The following is a 21,152-nucleotide window of genomic DNA, read 5'->3' as shown; positions in this document are numbered from 1 at the left end:
CTACCAGTGAATATCTGGAGCTTTTATGAAGAAAATGTGTCTCCTAAATTTATCTGTGGAGAAAGAGGAACATTTTGCTTTGTTAGCACTGTCACGTAGTGTGAAATCTATCTCTTAGAACAAAATTGAAAGCTAATAATGAGCTGCAATGTACTAAAATGGGCACCGTTTCTTTTGAAGTGCTGCCTAGATCCATGCTAGCAGTTTGACGCCTTTGTAACAATCCCTAACAGTGCCAAAAAGCACACTACCAAACTTGCAGGGTAGTATTGAAGAGAATAATAGCAAATAAAAGAGCCCTTGAAATGTGTGCCCACCTGTCCTAGCTCCAAGGGAACCTCAAAATGTGAAAACCACATTTTAAAACCTCTGATGATGAAGGGCATCTGGTGGTGTATGCTTATGCTCAGGGATATCACTCCATTTCCTACTGCTCTAGATAGGTAGGTCCCCTCCTCAGTCTGGAATAGGCCTTGCTGCTGATGCTTTCTGCTTCTGTGTGTACACACACACCCACCCCTTTCCCATCATCACCAGCTAGCGTTTGTTCCTTTGCCATGTTGTGCTGCCTCCACCCAGGCTCTCACTACCAACTCCTGCACCCTCAGTAGGAGATCCAGGCCAGGCAGCGTGTCCCAGAGTGATGGCCTCACCTCCGGTGTGGGGAGCGGTGCTTTGGATGAACTTACCTGTCAATCTCTTCCTCAATGGCCATATTCATCTGTCCCTGGTTTCTCCATGTGGATCCCATGCAAAACTCCCCATAGTGCTCAGCTGTAGCACTGCCAGTGCCATAAGAAGTTTATTTCACATTCTTTAGAGAGAAGGGTTGGTTCTATTTATACACCCTACTAAGGGCAGTAGATTGATAACTATGACTCATTGCTGGCTTGTGGGTTGTCACAGCTACTGGAATTTTTCCTGCAGTTCCTAGCACCATTTTATCATTCTCTGACTTGCAATTAGTGTTACCAGAGAAATTTGTGCTTACGTTTTCAAAATTGTATCCTGCTTTTTTCACGGATTTGCAAAGTTCTGAATTCCAACCCATTCTTTCCCAGCTTAGTGTTGCCTGCATATTTAACATGCATATTCTGTTCTGTAATCCAGTCCATTGATGAAGATACTGAATAATTTTAGATCTGAGACAAATTTCTTTGTGGAGTACTTCAGAGATCCAGGGATGTGATTTGTAAGACGTGTCCCTTTTCTTCCCTTGTATTTTCATAGTGGATGAGATGGTGAGTGCCAGCTCTGTGTCATCGGATGTGCAGGCTTTGTTATAAAAGACCTGTACAATTATGGCTCCATTTATAGGGTTATATAAGGCAAAGTCTGCAGGACTACAATTAAGACTGTAGCTATAATGATTTTTAAAAGTTTTTGACTACAGCCTCATCACTTTTAGGAGTTACCTGAAGGTCTATTAGTGTCTCGTCAGTAAAACCTGTATTGAAACTATCCCTTCTTCAGGATTATGGCATTTTTATTTATTTTTTTCTGCACTAAACAGGTATGAATAGGAAAAGTTTAGAAGAGCTTGCAATGATCCCAAAACCTGTAAACTGGGAAGACAATTTCTATGGTATGTTCTGAGTTAAATTGATTTTTGTAAGAACATTCAGAAAATCTATTACAGAAGAGGTTTGTTTGGGAAGCTGCAATGCTGAGAAAGATTTTGCAGAAGCTCCCTTCACTAAATACAATGTAATAGAAATTAAAAGCCAGTACAGACTTGGATTGTATGTGCTAACATCTGCTATCTAGAGGCAGCTATCAGAAAACAGTACCAGCCAGAGCAAATGGGGATGCTAAAGGAAATGCAAATAGTCCACTACCTGGTAAAGTCCAGGATCAGGAAATGGATTAATTTCCTGCAATATAGTCTTACTTAATATACAGTAGTCTAAATATTACTGAATTTAATCCCAGGCATGTGTTAGTATAAGAATGATGTTGACAGCATGTTTGTCAAGACTACCCAGAGTCACGTTAATATTTGTCATTCTGAAGCTGACTCAGTAGAATGCATGATACTGCTAACCATCCTCCAGCATAAACATGAAGCAGTTGAAGAGATTTTCATAGACACTGATGCTATAAAATTAAGGCTTCCATCCTGAGGTAGCTAAATTTTCAGTGACTTCTGACAAATAATGGCCTTGGCTTCAACAGTTTGTTTTCAGGTTTTGAATATGAGCTCACTGTCTTGACTAGACTTGCTCATATAAATTTGTGATGTCAGTATCTAGAAGTGCCACCACATGAGAATCTGATCAGAACTGATCTGCTTTGCTCAGAAGTAAAACTTTATCTGTGTCAGTAAGTCACTGTTCCTTCTGTCACTGCGCAGAACACAGTCAGGTGGTTTTAATGCTATGAGACAGCAAATAAAGTGGGATCATGTGCTTAGTTCAAACTAGTATCTGCACTCCAGCTGACTGTGTCAGTCTTGCTGCTCAATGAAATGCTGGAAGACATTCCACTTTGTGGCTACACAGACAGTAAACATGCTTTTAAAGCATGATTTGTTGTTTTTTTTTCTTTAAACAAGGAACATTTATTTATTCGTTAATAAATATTTATCTACTGATCACTCTAACAACATCTATTAACCCACTAAGAAAAAAAAGACCAATGTTCTTTTATGGGAGCCATATGGATAACCCTTTGTAGGGGCTTGTTGAGTACTTCAGGATACACTTGCTAAGCAATAACCAAGAACTGGACATAATTTATGATCTGCAGTGATTACAGTTCCTGAACTCCCTGTGTGCTGCCATGTACCACACAATTCTCACTTTCTGAGTCCAAAAGTCAAAGTCTAATGTGCCCTGTGTTGAGAAATAAAATTGTTTTGGCATCAACTCTGGTACTTTCAGTTTCCAACTTTCCTGGAACTGAGAGGCCAAAGAAATCCTCTCTCCTCTTCTGTAAGGCCACCATCAGTTTGGATTAATTGATTATGCAAATCATAGAATCACAAAGGTTGGAAATGAGCTCCAACATCGAGTCCAGCCTTTGACTAAACACCACCATGCCAACTAAACCATAGCATTGAGTGCCACATCCAGTAGTTTCTTGAACACTTCCAGAGATTATGACTTCACCACCTCCCTGGGCAGCCTATTCCAATGCTTAACTGCCCTTTCAGTGAAAAAAATCTTCCAGATACCCAGCCCGAACCTCCCACGGTGCAACTTGAGGCTGTTTCCTCTCATCCTGTCACTGATTGCCTGGGAGAAGAGGCTGACCCTGACCTGGCTACCCCCTCCTTTCAGGTAGTTGTAGAGAGTGAAGCATTTAATGTCCCACATTAAACAATTTGACTATGTTTTCTGAGGAGTATTTTCTAGGTCAATGAATCCTGGCCCTACTGAGAAAATGTATGTAAAATTCCTCTTACAAGTTGACTGTGCTTTGCATTATAAATAATTAAGTTTAGCTGAACAAGATCCTTTTCTAAATCTTGTTAAGCTGAATCCTAAATTAATTTATAAAAAGTTCATATCCAGTAGTTCTGCATGAATGTCATCGTTTGCATTCCATAGTTGTCCATTTTCTGTTCCACAACATTGTCTCCCCTAACTTACCAACAGAGAGTTGTTAACCCTTTTCAGCCCTATTTTTGCTAGCCTAAACAGACCTGTCTTTGGTAGGCTCCTCCTATGAGACTCTTTCTTCTCCTTGGCACCCCAGTTCTTTGCCCTTCTTCCAGACTGAACTCTTTTTGAATATGGATACAAGAATTGTGTGCGATATTCCAATTTCCATTCACCTTCTGTGTGTAAGAGGTGAGTGACCTCAGGGGACGTGAGGGATGCTGGTTTGAAACAGACAGAGCCCAGATTTCCAGTTAGTTACAAACTATAACACTCTTTAATGTTGGCTGTAAACTGCCACTGAAAGAAGTTCTACCAAGAAATAAAAGAGATAGTATCTTGTTTATAATAATGATACCGTGTGTCCCATCAGTGTGAGCATCACAGAACATTTTCCATTTTTTATCAGTCTTTTGGTGAAGGCTGCTTTGCTTGCCCCGTGTCTAGTAGAGCTGCTCTTTCTCTCTCTTGGCAAGTTGCACCGGCACCAGTTTCTCTCTGCGCTGGCTCACCGCGCACAAGGGCGTCCTCACGTATTTCCTGCAGAAGCACAAAACCCCGCACAGGTTGGCCACTGCATGCAGCCGGCAGAGCGCTCTCCCTGCGGCTCACACCTGCCACTGACAGCGGGGGGGCCCGGCAGGACGGCAGAGAGCACCCCGGAGCCCCCCCAGCGTCCGGGCCCCGGGATGCTCCGGCGGCTCCCGGGATGCTCCGGCGGCTCCCGGCGCTTCCCCGGCTGCCCGCGCGGGGGCGGCCCCGCCGCACGCTCCGCCCCGAGCGCCCGCGCACCGCCGGCTCCGGCGGCTCCGGCTGCGGCATGGATGTGTGCCCTGCCTTCAGAGGAGGGGGAGGGACAGCCCGAGGGCCAGCGGCAGCACAATGGTTAGCCCATAAACTAATTAGTCCATAAACAACCTCCTTCAAGCCTGGCTGAGTTGCACATATTCTCCTGTAATCTAAAAAATACAAATACAGAATGACACTAAGATGTTCACACATTAATTACTTTTACTACCAAAAAAGAGGTATCTAGACTCGTAGGATAGTTTAGGTGGAAAAAGGCCCCTAAAATCATCAAGTCCTGCTGTTAATCTAACACTGCTATCTTCACCATGAGACCATGTTCCCAAGTACCTGATCTAGTAATTTTTGAACAGCTCCAGCAGTGGTTATTCCACCACTTCCCAGGGAAGCCTACTCCAACACCTTAACCACCCTTTGAGTAAAGATATTTTTCTTAATATCCAATCTAAGCCTCCCCTGCCACAACTTGAGACCTTTTCTTCTTGTCCTGTCACTTGTTGCTTGGGAGAAGGGACTCTCACCCAGCTACAACACTCAGTAAAGACCCAAGAAAATGCCCATCTACAGCTATCAAAATTCACGTGACACCCAGGACAAACCAATTTGAGATACAGGATCTCTCCTTCCCATTTTCTGCATGCAACCCAAGACACACATTCCTAAATGCAAGATCAGAGTTGCCCTCCCATCCAGGAATGCCAGACAGTGACAGTGCTGGGGATCCAGGCTCGGCCACAGGTGCTCCTTAAAGGAGTCCTAAAAAACCATCTTGCCTTCAGCACCAACAAAATGTTTGCTTGGCTATTGAGATCAACATGTGCAAGCTCAAGCCTTGAGAGAATCAGACTTTTCCCGCATAGTTTCCTTTTTTTCAATACGTGGCATTGAAAGGCTTTGTCCCTCTGGCACCTGGGCGATGCCAGTTGCATGTTTGGTACTTACTGTTTAGCTAGTTCCATGGATATTTGCTCCAAAGAGCATCCTTTTGTCTCTGGTATAAACACGATAACAAAAGCCAGTGATGCTAGGCTCATTATTGTGTAAATGAAGCACACCCAGGACAAGCCAATGAGCTCTACAAAGGAAGAAAACATGTCTTTTTTAATTTTCAAATATCGTGATTTTTCTTCATGGTGCTGTATTTTATAGGATACAGCCCCTAATGCACAGGAGAAGCTAGAAAGAATCTAGGCTGTTATTCTTAGCTCACATAGTTCTAAAAGGAAGAGTGGTTTGGCTTTTTCTAATACACCTTATGAAAGAAAATTGATGAACCCATATTGCCCCACTTAGCAAGAACCTATTGGTTTATTTTGCTTGTGGTCACTCTGGATGAAAACAGTGAGTAGCCATTGTTACTGCTTTGTGGGAAGGCAGTGGGGATCAGGAATGCCTTGAATTTTTGCCTGTGTCTGGTTTTGGTGCACATTCTTTCTTGGAGCAAATCCAAGCATTTTTCACACTGTTACAGTTGTCTCCAGCTAATCCTCCCCACCTGTCAGTACCCAGCATTTCCACTGCGAGTCATGGGTGCTGTGCCAGAAAGTGATCCAAGAGCAGACTCCTAATGGGGCCATCCAAGAACTAGTGGTTTTCTGAGCCTACAGTCCAGGGGCAGGTAGATCCTCGGGCTGAGGGATGCACTCTGCAGCCCCATTAACCCTTTTCCCTGCTAAGGTAAACCGGAACAGCTGAGACATTTATCAGTTGTGTCATGACCTGAAAATTGCAGCTGAATCTTCTAATCTAGCTGGTACCTCTGCATCAGCACCTAAGTGCAGATGCTGCTGGCCACTGTCACCTCCGTGTGTATTCATTTGACAATAGAATTCCCAATTCTGCCTTTCTGCCATAGACAAGCAATGCATATGTTCTTGTACTTACACTTTCATAAATCCAGATTAGACCCAGTTAAGCCAAGGGAGTTACTGCAGCTTTACAGTGATTGAAACTGAGACCAGGATAACAACAAGATGCACATTAACAAGTAACACTGCATGACAAGAGGGGACAGGGAAACAGCTGACACTGAGCACCTGAGGTCTGCACTAGGTGGTTTTGGGGACATTTCCTTAGGAGTAACCCAAGTCTGGTCCAAGGACTGAGCAAGTATTAGCAGCTGGAGTGCCTGCATTATGCATTTTCTGGTTTGGTTTTGTCCAAAAGCTTGTGCAGTTCAGGAGTGCAGTTCTGCAATGCAAACCAAAGTGCACTGAGTGGGAGCAACTGGATGGTTTCCTTCTGAAGAAGACCCTTGATCCAATTAAAGTGATAGTGTGAACACAGTGAACTTTACCTGTCATATTTTTCCAAGATAGTACTCGGGATGGAGGATGTTGGTTTTTTATTTCTCTCTCTCTTTTTTGTCGTTTTTTTAGGAAAGAAAACACAAATGTGAAGCCCATTTTAGTAACAGATCACACTAATTTTCAAATCTGTCTCAAAAAACATCTAACAGGGTGAAAACCACCTCAACTTTTTATGAGTTGATTGTCTGCCTCTGGTGGAGAGTAATTTAGACTTAAGGGAAACCTGGAATTCTGTTCCCTTATATATTTTGATTTTCAGCACATATATTCCTCACAATAAGACTAAAAACTAAACTTTTCAAATCCTTGTATAATATAAAATTAGAAAAAAAAATTGCTAATCAATAAATTTTAGCATCACCATTTAACCTTCCCTTTTGATTATCATCACATTAGAAGTCACTATATGGTAGTCCGCTTTCTCACATTCAAATGTGGAAGACTTTTACCTCACAAAGACTTTTTTTTCTAAGGAAAATTTTCTCCAAGCCAAGACACTCCTGTGAAAAGGAATGAATTAAATGGAATTGTGTTTAAAAATGTCTGATCACAAAAGATGTGGTCTGATCTAGAACAGAACTTGAATTGAATTTCAGAAGATGCAGGACTTAATCCTAAACATTATGTATTTTCAGCCTACTAAGGCAACAGTACTTCCAAAACTTGAGTTTCACAGCCTGTGGAGTTGATGTGCAAGGTGGTCTGACAGCCAGCACTGTGAGGCTGAAGTTACTGGCACAAACACAGAAAGATTTGGTGGGAATGGTGAGGTTACACTGACACCTAAACAGAGATCTTGGCTCCTGGGGTATCACAGCTGCAATTTTAGCAACGTTGTTTGTACAGGAGAGATTTATTTTTCCCACTAGGAGAATATCAGCTTGGAAGGACACAGAGAAATCTTACCAGTTACAGTCAAAAACGTCAAGGAGATGAGGAGATTTATACCCCAGTTCATGCTAGATGTCAAAGCCATTGCCCGTCCTCTGATCCCAACAGGGAAAATTTCACTCAGGACCAGCCAGGACACTGAAATACAAGGAAAAAAATGTTGTGTTTGGAAGGATGGCTCTCTTTGCTGTACATCTAGGTGCCCAGGATTCAGGTGAGGCCACCTGAATGAATAAGTTCATTTTCAGGGGGTTAGTTTTCAGGGAGTTTGTGAGGGCCCATGCTCTGCAGGCAGCGTGTGCAGCAATCAGCATCACCCCAGGTCACCATCCCTCCATCCCTGCCCGGTGGGTGCCTGAGCCAGTGACAGGTGGCACTGGAGTGGGAAGGTGAGCTCTGACTGCACATCTGGGTATGAAAGTGAGTTCTGATTAAATAACTCTCAAGTGACATAACACTAATGGAAGTAGGGCAGCAAACCAAACTAATCTTCAGCCTCAGAGGGGCACTGTGTGTTTATACCACCTTATAAATCAACCTGCCACACTGAAGTATGCTTGCTATTCCAGCTCTCTGCTCCATATAAATGAGATTGCTGAGGCATAAATGAAGAGAGAGGGACTGATTTTTGACTCCTTCATATCACGCCACACCACACCACAGGCGATCTAAATGCTGGTGTTGCTAGCTCACAAAAGCAAATTCAGACATGAAGAGCTGGCTGTGTAACCACCTTGATAGCAAGAGCAAAAAGATAAAAGGACACATTTTTATACCGTTCCTGATTATCAGAAAAGAAATGAACAAAAACCCACAAACAAGCAAACAAACAAACAAGCAAACCCAAAGCCTAGCCAAAAACCCACTCCACCCTCTCCTTTTGTTGACAAGCAAGATACATTAGCAAGAGGTTGCTGTGTGGAGAGGTTGTGGGTTAGCAGATGACTGGTACAAGAGCAGTGAGAGACACATGGATGAGCTGTGTCCTCAGGTCCTTGGACGTGGCCATTATAAATTGCTCCTCTATGCTGTTATTTCTGCACAATGAGAGATGGGAGTTTACTCAGAACCCTTGCACTGGGTAGTCTAAAATATACATTTTAAAAATAGGCTCCTGTGTGTCTAAGTGTGTTTCACACTGTACTACCCCTTCAGATGCTTGTAGAATTCCTGTGTGACAGCACTGGTAAAAGTAGAAAAAAAAAATTTGTTTCAGGAGGAGACAAAAAAGGAAATGGGAAAAAAACCCTGAGTTTAGAGTCAACAGAGAAGATCTGAGCAAATTCTACATTTCTTTGTACCATAGATTTGAATTTAAATTTTTTTATGGACTGGCCCAGATTTTTATACTTTTTAGAGAAAAATAATAAAGCTTCACTCCCACCATGGGATTGACTCAGAAGAGGGATAATTTTATTACAGAGAATCAACACCACACTTCATAATGGCCTAACCCTGTTGGGCATAGTCAAGTGGGCATAACACAGCCGCCACATCTAACAGTAGCCATAGAGAGGCTTTCTTTTCTTTTTTTTTTTAATGACATGGATCACGTCCAACTTTAACGCACTTGCTGCTGACAAGACAAACGTTGCTGTAAAGAAGCGCCCTGGGTGCATTCTGTGGTGTGCCTACAGATGAGGCAGGAGCAGAGAAGAAGCAAGCTGACTTCTCAAGCAGGTGTTTTTCCCTGCCAAGCCAGCTAGCCCTGCACCTGAGCAAATTCATAGGGATGTCATGATTGTATTTTGTTCCTCCTCAGCACCAGGGCTGTTGAAACCAGTATTGTTAGTCACAACACCTGAAAGCAAAGCAGCAAGTAAGCAAGAGGCAAAGGAGCCCTTCTGGGTGGTGCATGTGCAGCCCCTGCAGTTCATCTCCCCAGGATGGCCTGTCAGCCAGCACCCAAGCTCAGCTGCAAAAATTATTACACATCAAAAACTGGTAAAAGATACACTTACCGTCACATTAGAATTAAAATAAAGGTTGAAAGAATTCAAACCCACTTTCTGCTGGGCATAAACCAACCTCCAGGAACAAAGCAGCGTTCTGGGCACTGGAGGATGGCTCATGCTGCAGCTGAAATGTGTGGCACTGTGGCAACTCCAATACTGTGCAAGGACAGATGGGCCCTTTCAGCCTAACTGATAATTTGTCTGGAGGTTTGAACCGTGTTGTTTTCCTGTTAAGAAACCAAAATACTTGAGGATCTGTATCAGCTGTAATAGTGGTTCTCTGCTTTTATTGCTAAACCATGACAACCACTTCTTTAGTTCAGACAGATCCCACCAAAACACCAGGACTGTTCTTCATGTCTGCTAGTGGTAGCTACACCCACTGGCATGGCGCTGACCTCTGCTTAGCTGGCAAGCAGTGGATAGGCTCATTCCCCTGGGGAGAAACAGCAGTTGTAGAAATTGGACACTACAGTCTGTTTACTCCTTTCCCCAAGCTGAAGCAGCAATAACCATCGATTCTTTGCTTTTAGCACCTCTCTGGGATTGTGTTTACTATTTGTACCTTTGCCAAAAAGCAGCAGCTGCTGTAGGCATGGCAGAGATGTGACTTGCTCTGGGGAAGCCAGCAGCTAGGTTCAGGCTCCCATTCATAATGACTGCAGCTAGCTTCTGCGCTGTGCACACAACACTGCAGAAATTTGACCTTCAGGCTCCCAAAGTCACTGCCAAGCCACCCATGTGCTCTGCCTTCACCAGCCTAATCAGTGGCATTCTACAGGGGAAATCAGCTTGTCCTTGAAAAGAGGATACAAATACCCCACTCCACCTCCCCACCCCTCCATCTGCTGTGTCATCTAACAGTACTTCCAAAGGATGCTGCGACAGTAACCACACTGCACACACTCAGTAGCTTTCAATGTCTGCTCCGGCCACCCCTGGCTGGTGTTAGTGGAATGGATGGAAAAAGAGCTGGTGCTCCCCAGGTCAGATGTAGGTAGGAGATGAGGCTAAGGGCTGGACAGCACGATTCTCTGTGCTCGATTCAACAACTGCGGGATTTGTTGCTGCAGGCAGTAACTCACCTTTGCTGACCCACAGTGTGTTGTGTGTTGACAGCAGTTAAGAAAAATTGTGCAGTTTAATGGTCCTTTATTATGGTACAATACAGAGAAAAGAACACACACTGCAAATGCAGACAGAAATACTGCATTGGGTCAGAAAGCTTAACTGTTTCATTAAATATCATAGAAACTAGATGGCCTGATATTCCTTGCCCAAGTGGAAGGAGCAGAGGATTCAGATATAATAAACAGCGCCATGACCAGGATGGTGACATTCACCTCTAAACAAAATCACAGGGGCTGTAAAAGCAGGAAACAGAATAATAATGGAAGATTTCAGCTAGTCCCATTAAGACTGAATAAATCACATAATGGAGAACTGTGGTGGGAGTACATTTTGCATACCAGAGATGATGGTTCCTTTTAGCACTTTGTTGGATGTTTAATGAGAGAAAAAAATCGTGCTTCAGTGCTGAACCTGGGTAGTTCAAGATGCAACCATGACCAAGATGCTCTGTTATACTAGTTATAACATTTAAAATTCAATATTTTTGTTGAAAGGGAAAAGCCAAGAGCCTACCACATTTTGTTTTGAAAGAACAATAGTAACATAAGCCTGCTCTCTATAAAGATCGGGATAAGGGCTTCAGTGGTGCTACAGAGAATGTTAAAATTACATGGTTGAAGGCTTAAAATACACATACAACCAAATAAATGAGAGATAGCTCAGCACAGATAAACTACTGAATAAAGAAAACTGTTAGAAATAGGAATGTACCTTTCAAAAACGTGCACGCTGTATCCAGAGAAAGCAAACACAGTATGGTAGCTGAAATGTTACTTGTGATGTCATCATCAGGCAGCTGAGTGTTTTGAGAGTGTGATGGCTGAGAGGGTGAGAGACCAGCATCGGAGGCAGTGACAACCCAGCCTTAAAGAAAACATTCCACTGGGATGCAGGAAGGGGGCACCCTGTTAGACTGTACCGAGCTCCTGGCTGGAGCTAGGATAAAGCTGAGTAATCTCAGCCTTGAAAAGGGGAATGTGTACAGTGTCCTGAAGAAGAGTCCTAAAGAAAACCATGTCATTTTGAAAGAGTTAAGGAACATGGGGTTAGAAACAATGAGCCACTGTGCTTTTCAGTCTCAAAAAGCTTTGGTGAAGAGTTGTGGGATAGAAGAGTAGTGGGTTTAGTCCCACTCTAAAAGAAACAAATCAAGAGAATCCATGTGAAATTACCGGATACAGCAGTTAGGTGAGGCAGAAGGATATGCTTTTTCACACAATGTGTATTTCAGCTGTGGAACTCACTTTCACAAGATGCTTCCAATGTGAAAAATATTGGTCAATTAAATCATTAAATGCTGGGTGTTAAACGTTATTTCTCCATATGTGTGGAAAAAGATCCATCCAGAACTATTGTTCACAGTAGTAAAAATAAATCCTCAATATTTTTCTTGAGGTTTTCTAAACTACAGATAGGCAGCAGGACAGCTGTGCATGCTGCATGGGCCTTTTCTTCTGCATTGTCTCTCAACACTCATTATTGGCTATGGTTGGAGGCAGGGTAACACACTGATTAAGTGGACATTTTGTTTGAGCCAGCATGGCCAAACTAATGAAATTTATACCTGGGCTGCAAGCAAACAGACATCTCAAACTTCATGTGATGTCTTCCTTTTACTGCTATGCAGTAAATATAAAAAAAGAGAAATTAACATACGTACATCAGAAAAGCAGAAAAATCTGAGAATAACTGAGAAATACCATGAGCTTGAGGGTGCTCAACATTCAAGTGAGGTACGTGAATGAAAAATGTCCTTGTTTTGACCTTTTTCTTGCCAGGAGGTAGAAGCAAATTGGAAGGTGTTCAGCAGCTCTCATTAATGAAATATTAGATTCCCTCAGTATTCATTTGCTGCTTAGCATTTTTTTTCCTGTACCTGCATTGCGTGAGATCAAATTCTTTATGGTGAGATTTAGAAAATGGCCATTGCAATACTTGAAAGAATTCAAGTTTCTGAGGTATAAACTCTGGAAAGTGATAATTTGACTTACAGCTTAGGAGGGAAGTAGGCAGAAGTATTTTAGACTTTGAAAAGGAGGACTGGGTTGTTAACAACACAAGGTCCAAGAGAAGATAAAGAAGGGATTATCGCATGAAGTAACACAGACAGACCATCTAAGAATGTGTAACAAATGATCAGTGCTGGGGAAGGATGCAAACAAGTCACTGCGAAGCTGCCGGGAGACAGCAGGACTTGGCTTATGACTGGCTTTGCCAAAACCAGATTTTTATTCCAAGCTTTAGAAACCCAATACGTTTTTCATTTTCCTGGCTTCTGGCTTTGCTGGGTATTACCAGAAATAGCCAGGTGGCCAACCACTTCCCACTAGAGGCCAGATTCGGTAGTAGCTGGTCTTGACTTCCAAGGACACGTTGGATGGCACAAGCCTTCATATTGTGTGCAGTGATGAGGTGAGTGCACCTGTGAGGGCACGCAGAACTGGGACAGAGCTGGGCTTGGGGGGACACACCTGCTGCTGTCACACACCAGCACTGTCCCAGCACGGCTCCCAGCACCCACATAATACAGCCCTGGGCAAAGCTTTCACAGCAGATCCAGTGAAAGTCATCTGGGGGGCTGGCAAAAGTGAGGGATGCTTAGACTGCAACAAGGAGAGGGTGAGAGGGAGTTTGTCCTTTTCCAAAGCAGATAAAGATATGACACACAAAAAGTGGATGTAAAACTCTGCCCAAAGTTTTGTGCAAGAGGCCAAAGCAGATGATCATGACTGGTGTAAAAAACTATGACTTTGCTTAACAAGAGCCATTTTTCTCTCTGGCTCGGCCCCATAACATGAGACTAAAGTGGCTGCTCAAAATTAATAACTGGCAAATATAGAGCAAATGAGCAGCTGTATTGCTTTGGAGAGCATGTAAGCTGCCAGCAGAGTGCCAGCCTGACAGGGTCAAATCCTACCCCGTGTCTGTGCACCTTACAAGAAGTAGAATTGCTGTACTGCTGAGAGATGGGGGAGTCAGGAGAAGCCTCAGCTAATCTCATGCCTCTGGCTGCATCCTGATCTCTGCAAATGAAGGCAATAAATATGTACTTTAATTCTATGGCTGCCAAGGTGCTTCTCTCCAAGCAGCAGACTACTGTTTGCAAGATACCGAATGCCACTGATGATCCAGAAGGAGCTGACGTGGTGTGGCAAATCTAAATTCTTTTCCTTTTCTTCTGGTACACCACAATTCTGTTTCTAATGGTTAACCCTTTAGGCTGACTCCTTGCAGTAAGAATTCCTTTAGTAGGACGTGTGGAATTTAATCCTTTTTTTCTCTGAGGCTGTATCACAGTACATAAAAATTGTTGCCAAATGTTTGTACTATTTGCATCACTATCTAATAGACAGGCTGAGCACTCTCATGTGTTTTTTTAAGGAACCTTGCAGTGGACCATTGAAATCACTCATGCCTCCTCCAGTTTATGTTAGAGCAGCAGGAGGGGTTTGGGGGAAGATACTGATTCCAAAGCATTACCTCCTTCATCTATGCTCTGGGCCACTTTAGAAGGAGGCCAGTGACATGTAATTTACATCTGTTTTCCTAGTGATCCTTCCTCCCTTAACCTTCTCACCACTGTAGATCTTCATTTTAATACTTTTTTTTCTCTTTACTACTCAAATTTTCAGCTCCATGAACTTGAAAAAAATGCTACGGTTCATATGTGCTTTCCTTTCAAATGCAAGGTGTTCAATATATTCTTAAATCTGTTTTCAGTGGACTTCAATTACTGTCCATTTTCATCTAGAAAGAACAGTCACAAATGAGCTTTCTTAGAGTGATTCCCATCCGAAGGACTACTGGGCAAGTAGGGATAGATATATAAGGATCTAGAAATGGTAGATTTCTCTTAGTTAATGTGATTTGTAGACCATCTTGCCCAATAAAAGTGCTCAGCAGCAAATCTATCAGTAGAATTGTCCTGGTTTCAGCTGGCAGAGTACGTTTTCTTCTGAGTAGCTGGTGTAGTGCTGTGTTTTGGATTTATTATGAGAACAATGTTGATAACACACTGACGTTTTAGTTGTTGCTAAGCAGTGCTTTCCCTAAATCAAAGAGTTTTCAGTTTCCCATGTTCAGTTTTCCATTTCCAGTGAGCAGGTGCACAAGAAAGTGGGAGGGAGCATGGCCAGGACAGTTGACAGGAACTGGCCAAAGGGATATTTTGTACCATAGAGCATCATGCCCAGATTATAAACTGGGAAGAGTTGGCCAGGAACCACTGATCACTTCTTAGGAAAAGTCTACCCATCAGTCAGTGGGAGGTGAGCAATTGTATTGTGCATCACTTGTTTCTCTTCGGTTTTATTCCTCTCTCTCTCTGCCTCTCCCTTTTCCATCACAGTTATTGGTATTGTTGTTATTATCATCATTATTATAAGTAGAACTATTCTTTCTGTTTGTTTGTTTCAATTATGAAACAGCTCTTATCTCAATTCATGAGGTTTAACATTTTTTTCCAATTCTCTTCCCCACTGGGGAAGGGGCAGGGGAAAGAGTGAGCAAGCAGCTGTGAGGTACTTAGTTGCCAGCTGGGGTTAAAAAAGAAGAATGCATCATAGCCTTACTGTTGGCAGATATGTAATAGTCTGTACCTCTTTTCAGGTATCCTAAGAAAAGTTGTTTTGAACTGATGTATGAGATGACAATTCTGTTTGCAACTGGATACCACAGTCACCATTTCTCTCATCTTTCGTTAGACACTCAAATTCTCCCATCAAGACAGAACAACATGCAGAACAGCAGAAAGAAAAAGAGAGAGAAAAAAGAAAAATTTAAGCAAGCTTTCAAGGGAGAATGTGCTTATTATAATAAAACACATATTGCCATCCAAAAAAAGGGCCTTTTAATTAAAACCTGAAATATGTATTCCAGTTTGTAGGTGTTTATTTGTTCAGAATATTGAATCCAGGATAATCCTTTGAGGCATTTGCAGAGGAATGACTGCAGAAGCCAGAAGCCCTAATACATGAGGAAGCTGGTACATTAATTAGTTCGGCTTATCGCATATTTCACTTCTACAAAGTATGCAGAGGAGAAATTACCCAACTGGGTGGCATAAGTGAACCTGTTTTTCCAGTATTGAAGGGCTAATGGTGGTCCTTGAGGGGTTGCACAGCAGAAAAAAAACTGTATTGACACATCAACTGGGGGCAATTTAGGCCTTTGCTCTTGAAGAACAGAGATTTATTTGTGTGCATGCCTCACAAAATTCCCAGTAGAAAGGATAAGCAACCTTTTACAACAGTGACTTATTTAGTGAGAGGCCTGTGGTGATCCAGGTTTTTTTAAGTTCCTCACTGGAAACTGCTGCCCATGCTTTGCTTTGGTTGCTGCTAGAGGAAGGCAGTGAGAAGGAAGGTGTGAAGGCTCTGTGTTCAACCACCACAAAGTGCCTTTTAGTTCTGTTTCTGTCATAAGAGTTTTCTGCACTTAGGGTTTCTTTTCAAAGGCAGCAGAAGCTCTTCTGCATGCCCTTGAGAAAATCTTCCTGGCTTTCTTCCCAGAGCTCATTGTGGCACAGAAACTTGGATGCCATGGGAGAAACAGTCTCCTGACTTCATGCACTAACTTACCATGCTCTTTGCACTTTGGCTGACAGTCTCACCTTCCTCAGCAGTGCCAGTAAGGTATGTGATTGATTGCACATTTTTACCTTTTTGGCATAACTGTTCTCTTATACTTCATAATACATGTTTTAGTTTCATGAACTTCAGAAGTGAAATAAAATACTGACTTTGCATTTGAAGTCCTACTGACAGTTTTAGCTTTTGCACAACGCTAGCCCAAGATCAGCTTGCCTCTAAAAAATTCTTCCCCAGCCTTCTTTCCTGAAGGAAACTGAATTTTATGAAGTTTGACAGATGACCTGCAAACTTTTTCACATATTTCAGTATCACAATGGTCTTGTCTCCTAGAACATGGTTAAGGAAACAAATGTGAAATCTTTTATTGTCTTTTATAAGATTATCAAATAACACTACTATTTACTGAATGCTTAAATGTTTAAATTTGTCCCATAAAATAAGAAGGGCAAATGTGACTAATGTTAAGGAGCCTTGACTACCATACTAAAAGCTTCTAAAGAAGGATATGCGAGGCTCACTTGACAGTGCACCACTTTACTGAAGATAATGTTGCTGTGGAACAAAAGAGCATGGTTAGGCCCAATTACTAGCTAGAATCACAGCAATATAAATTCCCTAGGGGGTTTTTATGAAGTGAGTCTGGAGGTAAAACGCTCCATTTTGACCAGTGGCTACTAAGCAATATGACCTAAACTTTAAAAATGTGCACGACTTTAAGCACAGGCTCTATTTCTCTTAAGCAGCACCTTTGTATCAATGAGTTTACTAACACAGAACTATTAATAAAGAGATATTTACAATACCCAGAGCACGAAGCTCAGAATACTGACTCAAAACCCTCTTTAAGTGGAGAATAATACACCAAATCACAGGTAGTCACCTACCTTTCAACAACAGATTGAACCACTGTCGTTGCAGAGACACAGAAAGAGTGGCTGGAGCATGGTATTGTCTCTCCCTCTTTTCACAGTACCCAGGGCTCTGTCGCTCAGAAGGCAAAGTGCTTGGCCTGATCCACCAAGACTTTCCCCCATTAACATACTTAGAGCTATGAACAGGAGCACAGATGTCAGTGAAAATGATTTCTCTGATTTCAGGTGTACTTCACGATACAGTTTAAATTCAGTCTCAGGGTTGAAATACAGTAACATATAATAAAACTAGAAGCTCCCACTGACATTCCCATGTCTCATCATTGCAAAAGCAATTTTTCCTTCTTATGACCTTTTTGACATTTAAAAAAGCCCCCCAAATTTGTAGGTTTTATCAAGTGAGATAAGACAAACCTACTCATCCGATTATTTTAGAAAGCACCTTCTGCAATTTGAAATCCTATAATTAACAACCAGCTATCCAAAAATATCTTAAATTGGCTTGCACTTCACTACTACCATCAGTCTTTGAAAAGGCAAACCTGTTCCTGGGATAGCTGATGTGTTAACAAGAGGCTTCAGATAAACTTTATCTAGGGCAAGGAAATAGGGAGAAGTGGGCAACTTACAGTTCTTGCTTTATTTTTCATTTTGGTATGCAGCTTGGTAGTACAGACACAGTGTGAAACAAAGGCCACGGGAGGCAGCATCTGAACAGCACAGGAATGACAAACTAGATAAGCACTTGGAGTGTGGTATTCAAACCACGAATGCATGCATTAAAAGATGATTCAGTACAAATAAACAGTGCTAGGAATCTTGTCATAAAACAAAGAATCCAAGATAACTTTTTGGTTATCTGAAAGAGGACTTTCTGTACCATTTTTCAGTGAAACATGCATATTTCCAAGGTTTATTATCTTGATTAAATTCCAACGTAGCATTTAAGCACTTGATTGGCTTTGAATAATTGATTTAGTCCTCATCACTATCCCATTTTCCAGAGTAAACCACAAAAAATCATAAAACTGATGCTTCTCATTTCTGTGACATTTAAGGTCAGGCCACAGCTGCTCTGAAAAATGTAGAAACTCAAAAATAAAACATTGTAAACAAATGTCATGCAAGATAATGTTGAGCATGAATGTCTGTTGACATCAGATTCCTGTGTACTATAAATTAATACAACAACCACATGCTTTGTAAAAGCCTGAAATACTGCTTTAATGTCAAAGTTATTGATGTGAATGCTAGATATCTGATTTTTTACCAGTATTTTCCAAGACAGTGCAAAACCATTAAGCTTACAATATTTCAAAACACAGGAATAGCCAACTAAATCCATGGAGGGTTCAGAATTTCCACACTGATTGTTTTCATTCCCACAAGATTTTTCAGTTTCAGTAGAGCATTTGGTGGCCAAGATTAAGCCCAAGACCATTAAGGAGCAGAGAAAAAGCATCCTATGCAATCTGGATTGTCAGGATGGCAAGAGACAACCTCTGTCATCAAGTCCCTGGGCTGTTCAGTGTCATGTCAAACCAGCTATTCTGGGTTTTGTTACAGATGCATTTAGCAACTGAGGTGAAAGACACATAAAAAAGTTCAGCGTTTAGCTGTGCTAATGAATCATGCTTTAACTCAGGTAGCCAGTTAATCTAACAATCACAGGACCAAAGTCAAAGGGACTAAATTTGTCTCCAGTATAGTTCTCTGGGCTTTAGGGCAGTGTTCCAGGTCTGGGTCTTGGCTTGCTTAGTCCAGTGAAACACATAGAGAGAGAGACCACCCCAAACCACATAAGATTGTATAGAAAAGACAGTGATGGACTGAAGATGGACCTGCTTCTTCACCTCTACGGATTTTACTTTTCTTGTGAACCCTTGGGCTTTCTTCCAATCTCCTTGATCTTTCTTGCCTGATCCTTCTTCCCCACTTTCCCCAACATGGGTTTAAAGCTGCATTTAAATGACTCCAACAATAAGATGTAGAGAACACAAGTGGGTTTTTACGTGGGAATAGAATAGAATAGAATAGAATAGAATAGAATAGAATAGAATAGAATAGAATAGAATAGAAAAGAATAGTTCAGTACAAAGGGACATACAGTGATCATTAGTCTAACTGCATGACCATTTCAGGGCTTACCAAAAGCTAAAGCACACTGTGTGTGGAATGCTATCACACAGTCTAATTTAGTTTCCCAGTCACCCCAAAGTCCCTTAACAGCCAGTAAGGAAGGGAGCATTGTGCCAAAGAAAAGGTCATAGATTACACAGGTTTCACAGAATATTCTGAGTTGGAAGGGACCCACAAGAATTATCAAGTCCAGCTTTTAAGTGAGTGGCCTGTACAGGGATTAAATGGGGGTTGAACCTGCAACGTTTTATTCACACCATGCCCTGATTTAGAGAGCAGGGGTCTGAAAGCCCCCCGTTGGTGGATAAAATATTACCCTTTGTTGATAATCTGAGGAATCTGGCTCCTGCATCAGTTAGATTCCTAAATATGTTGAAACATCTGTTCCATTTTAGAAAAAAATTATCTCAGTTTTAAAGTGTTCATTCTAGCTGATACAAATTTAACTCAGATATACTCGATATGGCAAATCTGCCTAGGTTTAAACCAGAAATGGACATCTGTCATCCTAAACTACACTTTCATCAGCAAAAATTTGCTCTTGAGTTGTGCCCTAACAAGGGGCTTCCCTTTACCAACTTCCCTGCATGGATTTTTTTCCTCACAGGGCTGAAAACCCACACGGAGAGTTCCCACAGCAGTGAGATGGTGCATGACAGCAGGGCTTGCTGGAGAGCACAGTCCCTGCACCTTCCTGGGGAGATCCAGCCTGGGGGGCACAAAGCCCCAGTCCTGGGACTTTCATGTGGGAGGAATTTAACCAGTGTGAAACTAGTAAAACAAGAAGGCAGGCTTGGTGGCCTGCCACCCTTCCCGGCACTAAGATAAAGGAAGTGACTGTAGTGACCACAAGCCCCTGGTTTGTTCACCTGTGTTTATCCTCTCTTGTGCCTGCTCCAACAGCTTTGAATCTGCCTCCTGTAAGTGCCGCTGCATCCACACAAGGAGAGAAGGGAGATGTTAGGGGTCCCCAAATGCAGGAGGAGCTTTAGTCTGAGGTCGCTGTGAGTCAGTGGTTGAGAGTCCCCTGGAGAGACATCCTGGGGGGAAGTGCTGCCCCCAAAACTGCCCCTCATTTTGTGGTTCCTGTGCTTGCCCTCCCCTCATACATGGTCTGCAGACATGGTCTGCATCCACTGTGGGTCCGGACCTCACAGCCCTGGATACCGGTGTGTTGCTCCCACAGCCAGCTGGTCTCCTGTTTTATAGGTAATGTACTCACTTCAGAAGCCAAGAGGAAAGCCTGCTGTGAGTGGAGTGATAAGAATGTAATTTTTTTCTAGTTTTCCAATCAGAAATATTCACCTGATGGCTGAGGCTAGCAGATGGCCACAGAGGGCATAATATCCCAGTCTGAGAAGGCTTCCTGTAGATATTTAATTCCACTCTTTAACAGGTTTTTAGCAATACCAAAGTCCAGCCAACCCTTCAAGTACCCACTCATGGGAGCTATGCTTCAATGGGACTGCAACAGCAATGCGGAAAATCAGGGTTTGCAGTAAGCTCTAAACTCCTCTTCCAAGACCTGGTTATACACTTAATATGTTGACCATAAGTATGTTAAAATATATTTTGGGGTTTATATCTACATGGATAGGTAAATGTGGTATTTCTTTGTGCCAAACCCTGAAACCAGGGAACACTTCTCCAGCTGCAGCCACTGACTTGCCTTGGGTGTGTTGTGGCCACAGCAATCTGTGTGTAAAGAAGGCTCTAAGTGCTTGGGGTGGGGGCATCTCTGCAGCTCACCTGAAAGGGGAGCTTGTCTCCAAGAAAAGAGCTCTAGAGTTTATCCCTTGGCTTTGAAGAGCCACACAAAGCTGGCAGCTGCTCTAGGACATGAAGTAATAGAACA

General features: G+C 42.4%; 1 protein-coding gene across 5 annotated transcripts in view; it reads right to left on the bottom strand.

Annotated features, from left to right (window-relative positions):
- Nucleotides 1-3,860: 3,860 nt before the first annotated feature.
- Nucleotides 3,861-21,152, bottom strand: part of SLC2A12 (solute carrier family 2 member 12) — a 30,966-nt gene continuing 13,674 nt past the window's right edge. The window contains exons 3-5 of one of the 5 annotated variants that reach the window (XM_069010727.1): nt 7,625-7,747; nt 5,352-5,484; nt 3,861-4,142 (exon numbers count right to left, since the gene is read on the bottom strand). In XM_069010727.1, the coding sequence (XP_068866828.1) occupies nt 4,046-4,142; nt 5,352-5,484; nt 7,625-7,747 (353 nt within the window). In that variant the 3' untranslated portion in view covers nt 3,861-4,045. The other 4 variants (XM_069010730.1, XM_069010729.1, XM_069010732.1 and 1 more) reach the window with 4 other exon arrangements.

This window comes from Aphelocoma coerulescens, chromosome 3, assembly GCF_041296385.1.
Source record: "Aphelocoma coerulescens isolate FSJ_1873_10779 chromosome 3, UR_Acoe_1.0, whole genome shotgun sequence".
In the NCBI taxonomy this organism is placed as follows: domain Eukaryota; kingdom Metazoa; phylum Chordata; class Aves; order Passeriformes; family Corvidae; genus Aphelocoma; species Aphelocoma coerulescens.
Note: the sequence above shows the minus strand (reverse complement) of the source record. Positions and strands in the feature narration are given on the sequence as shown.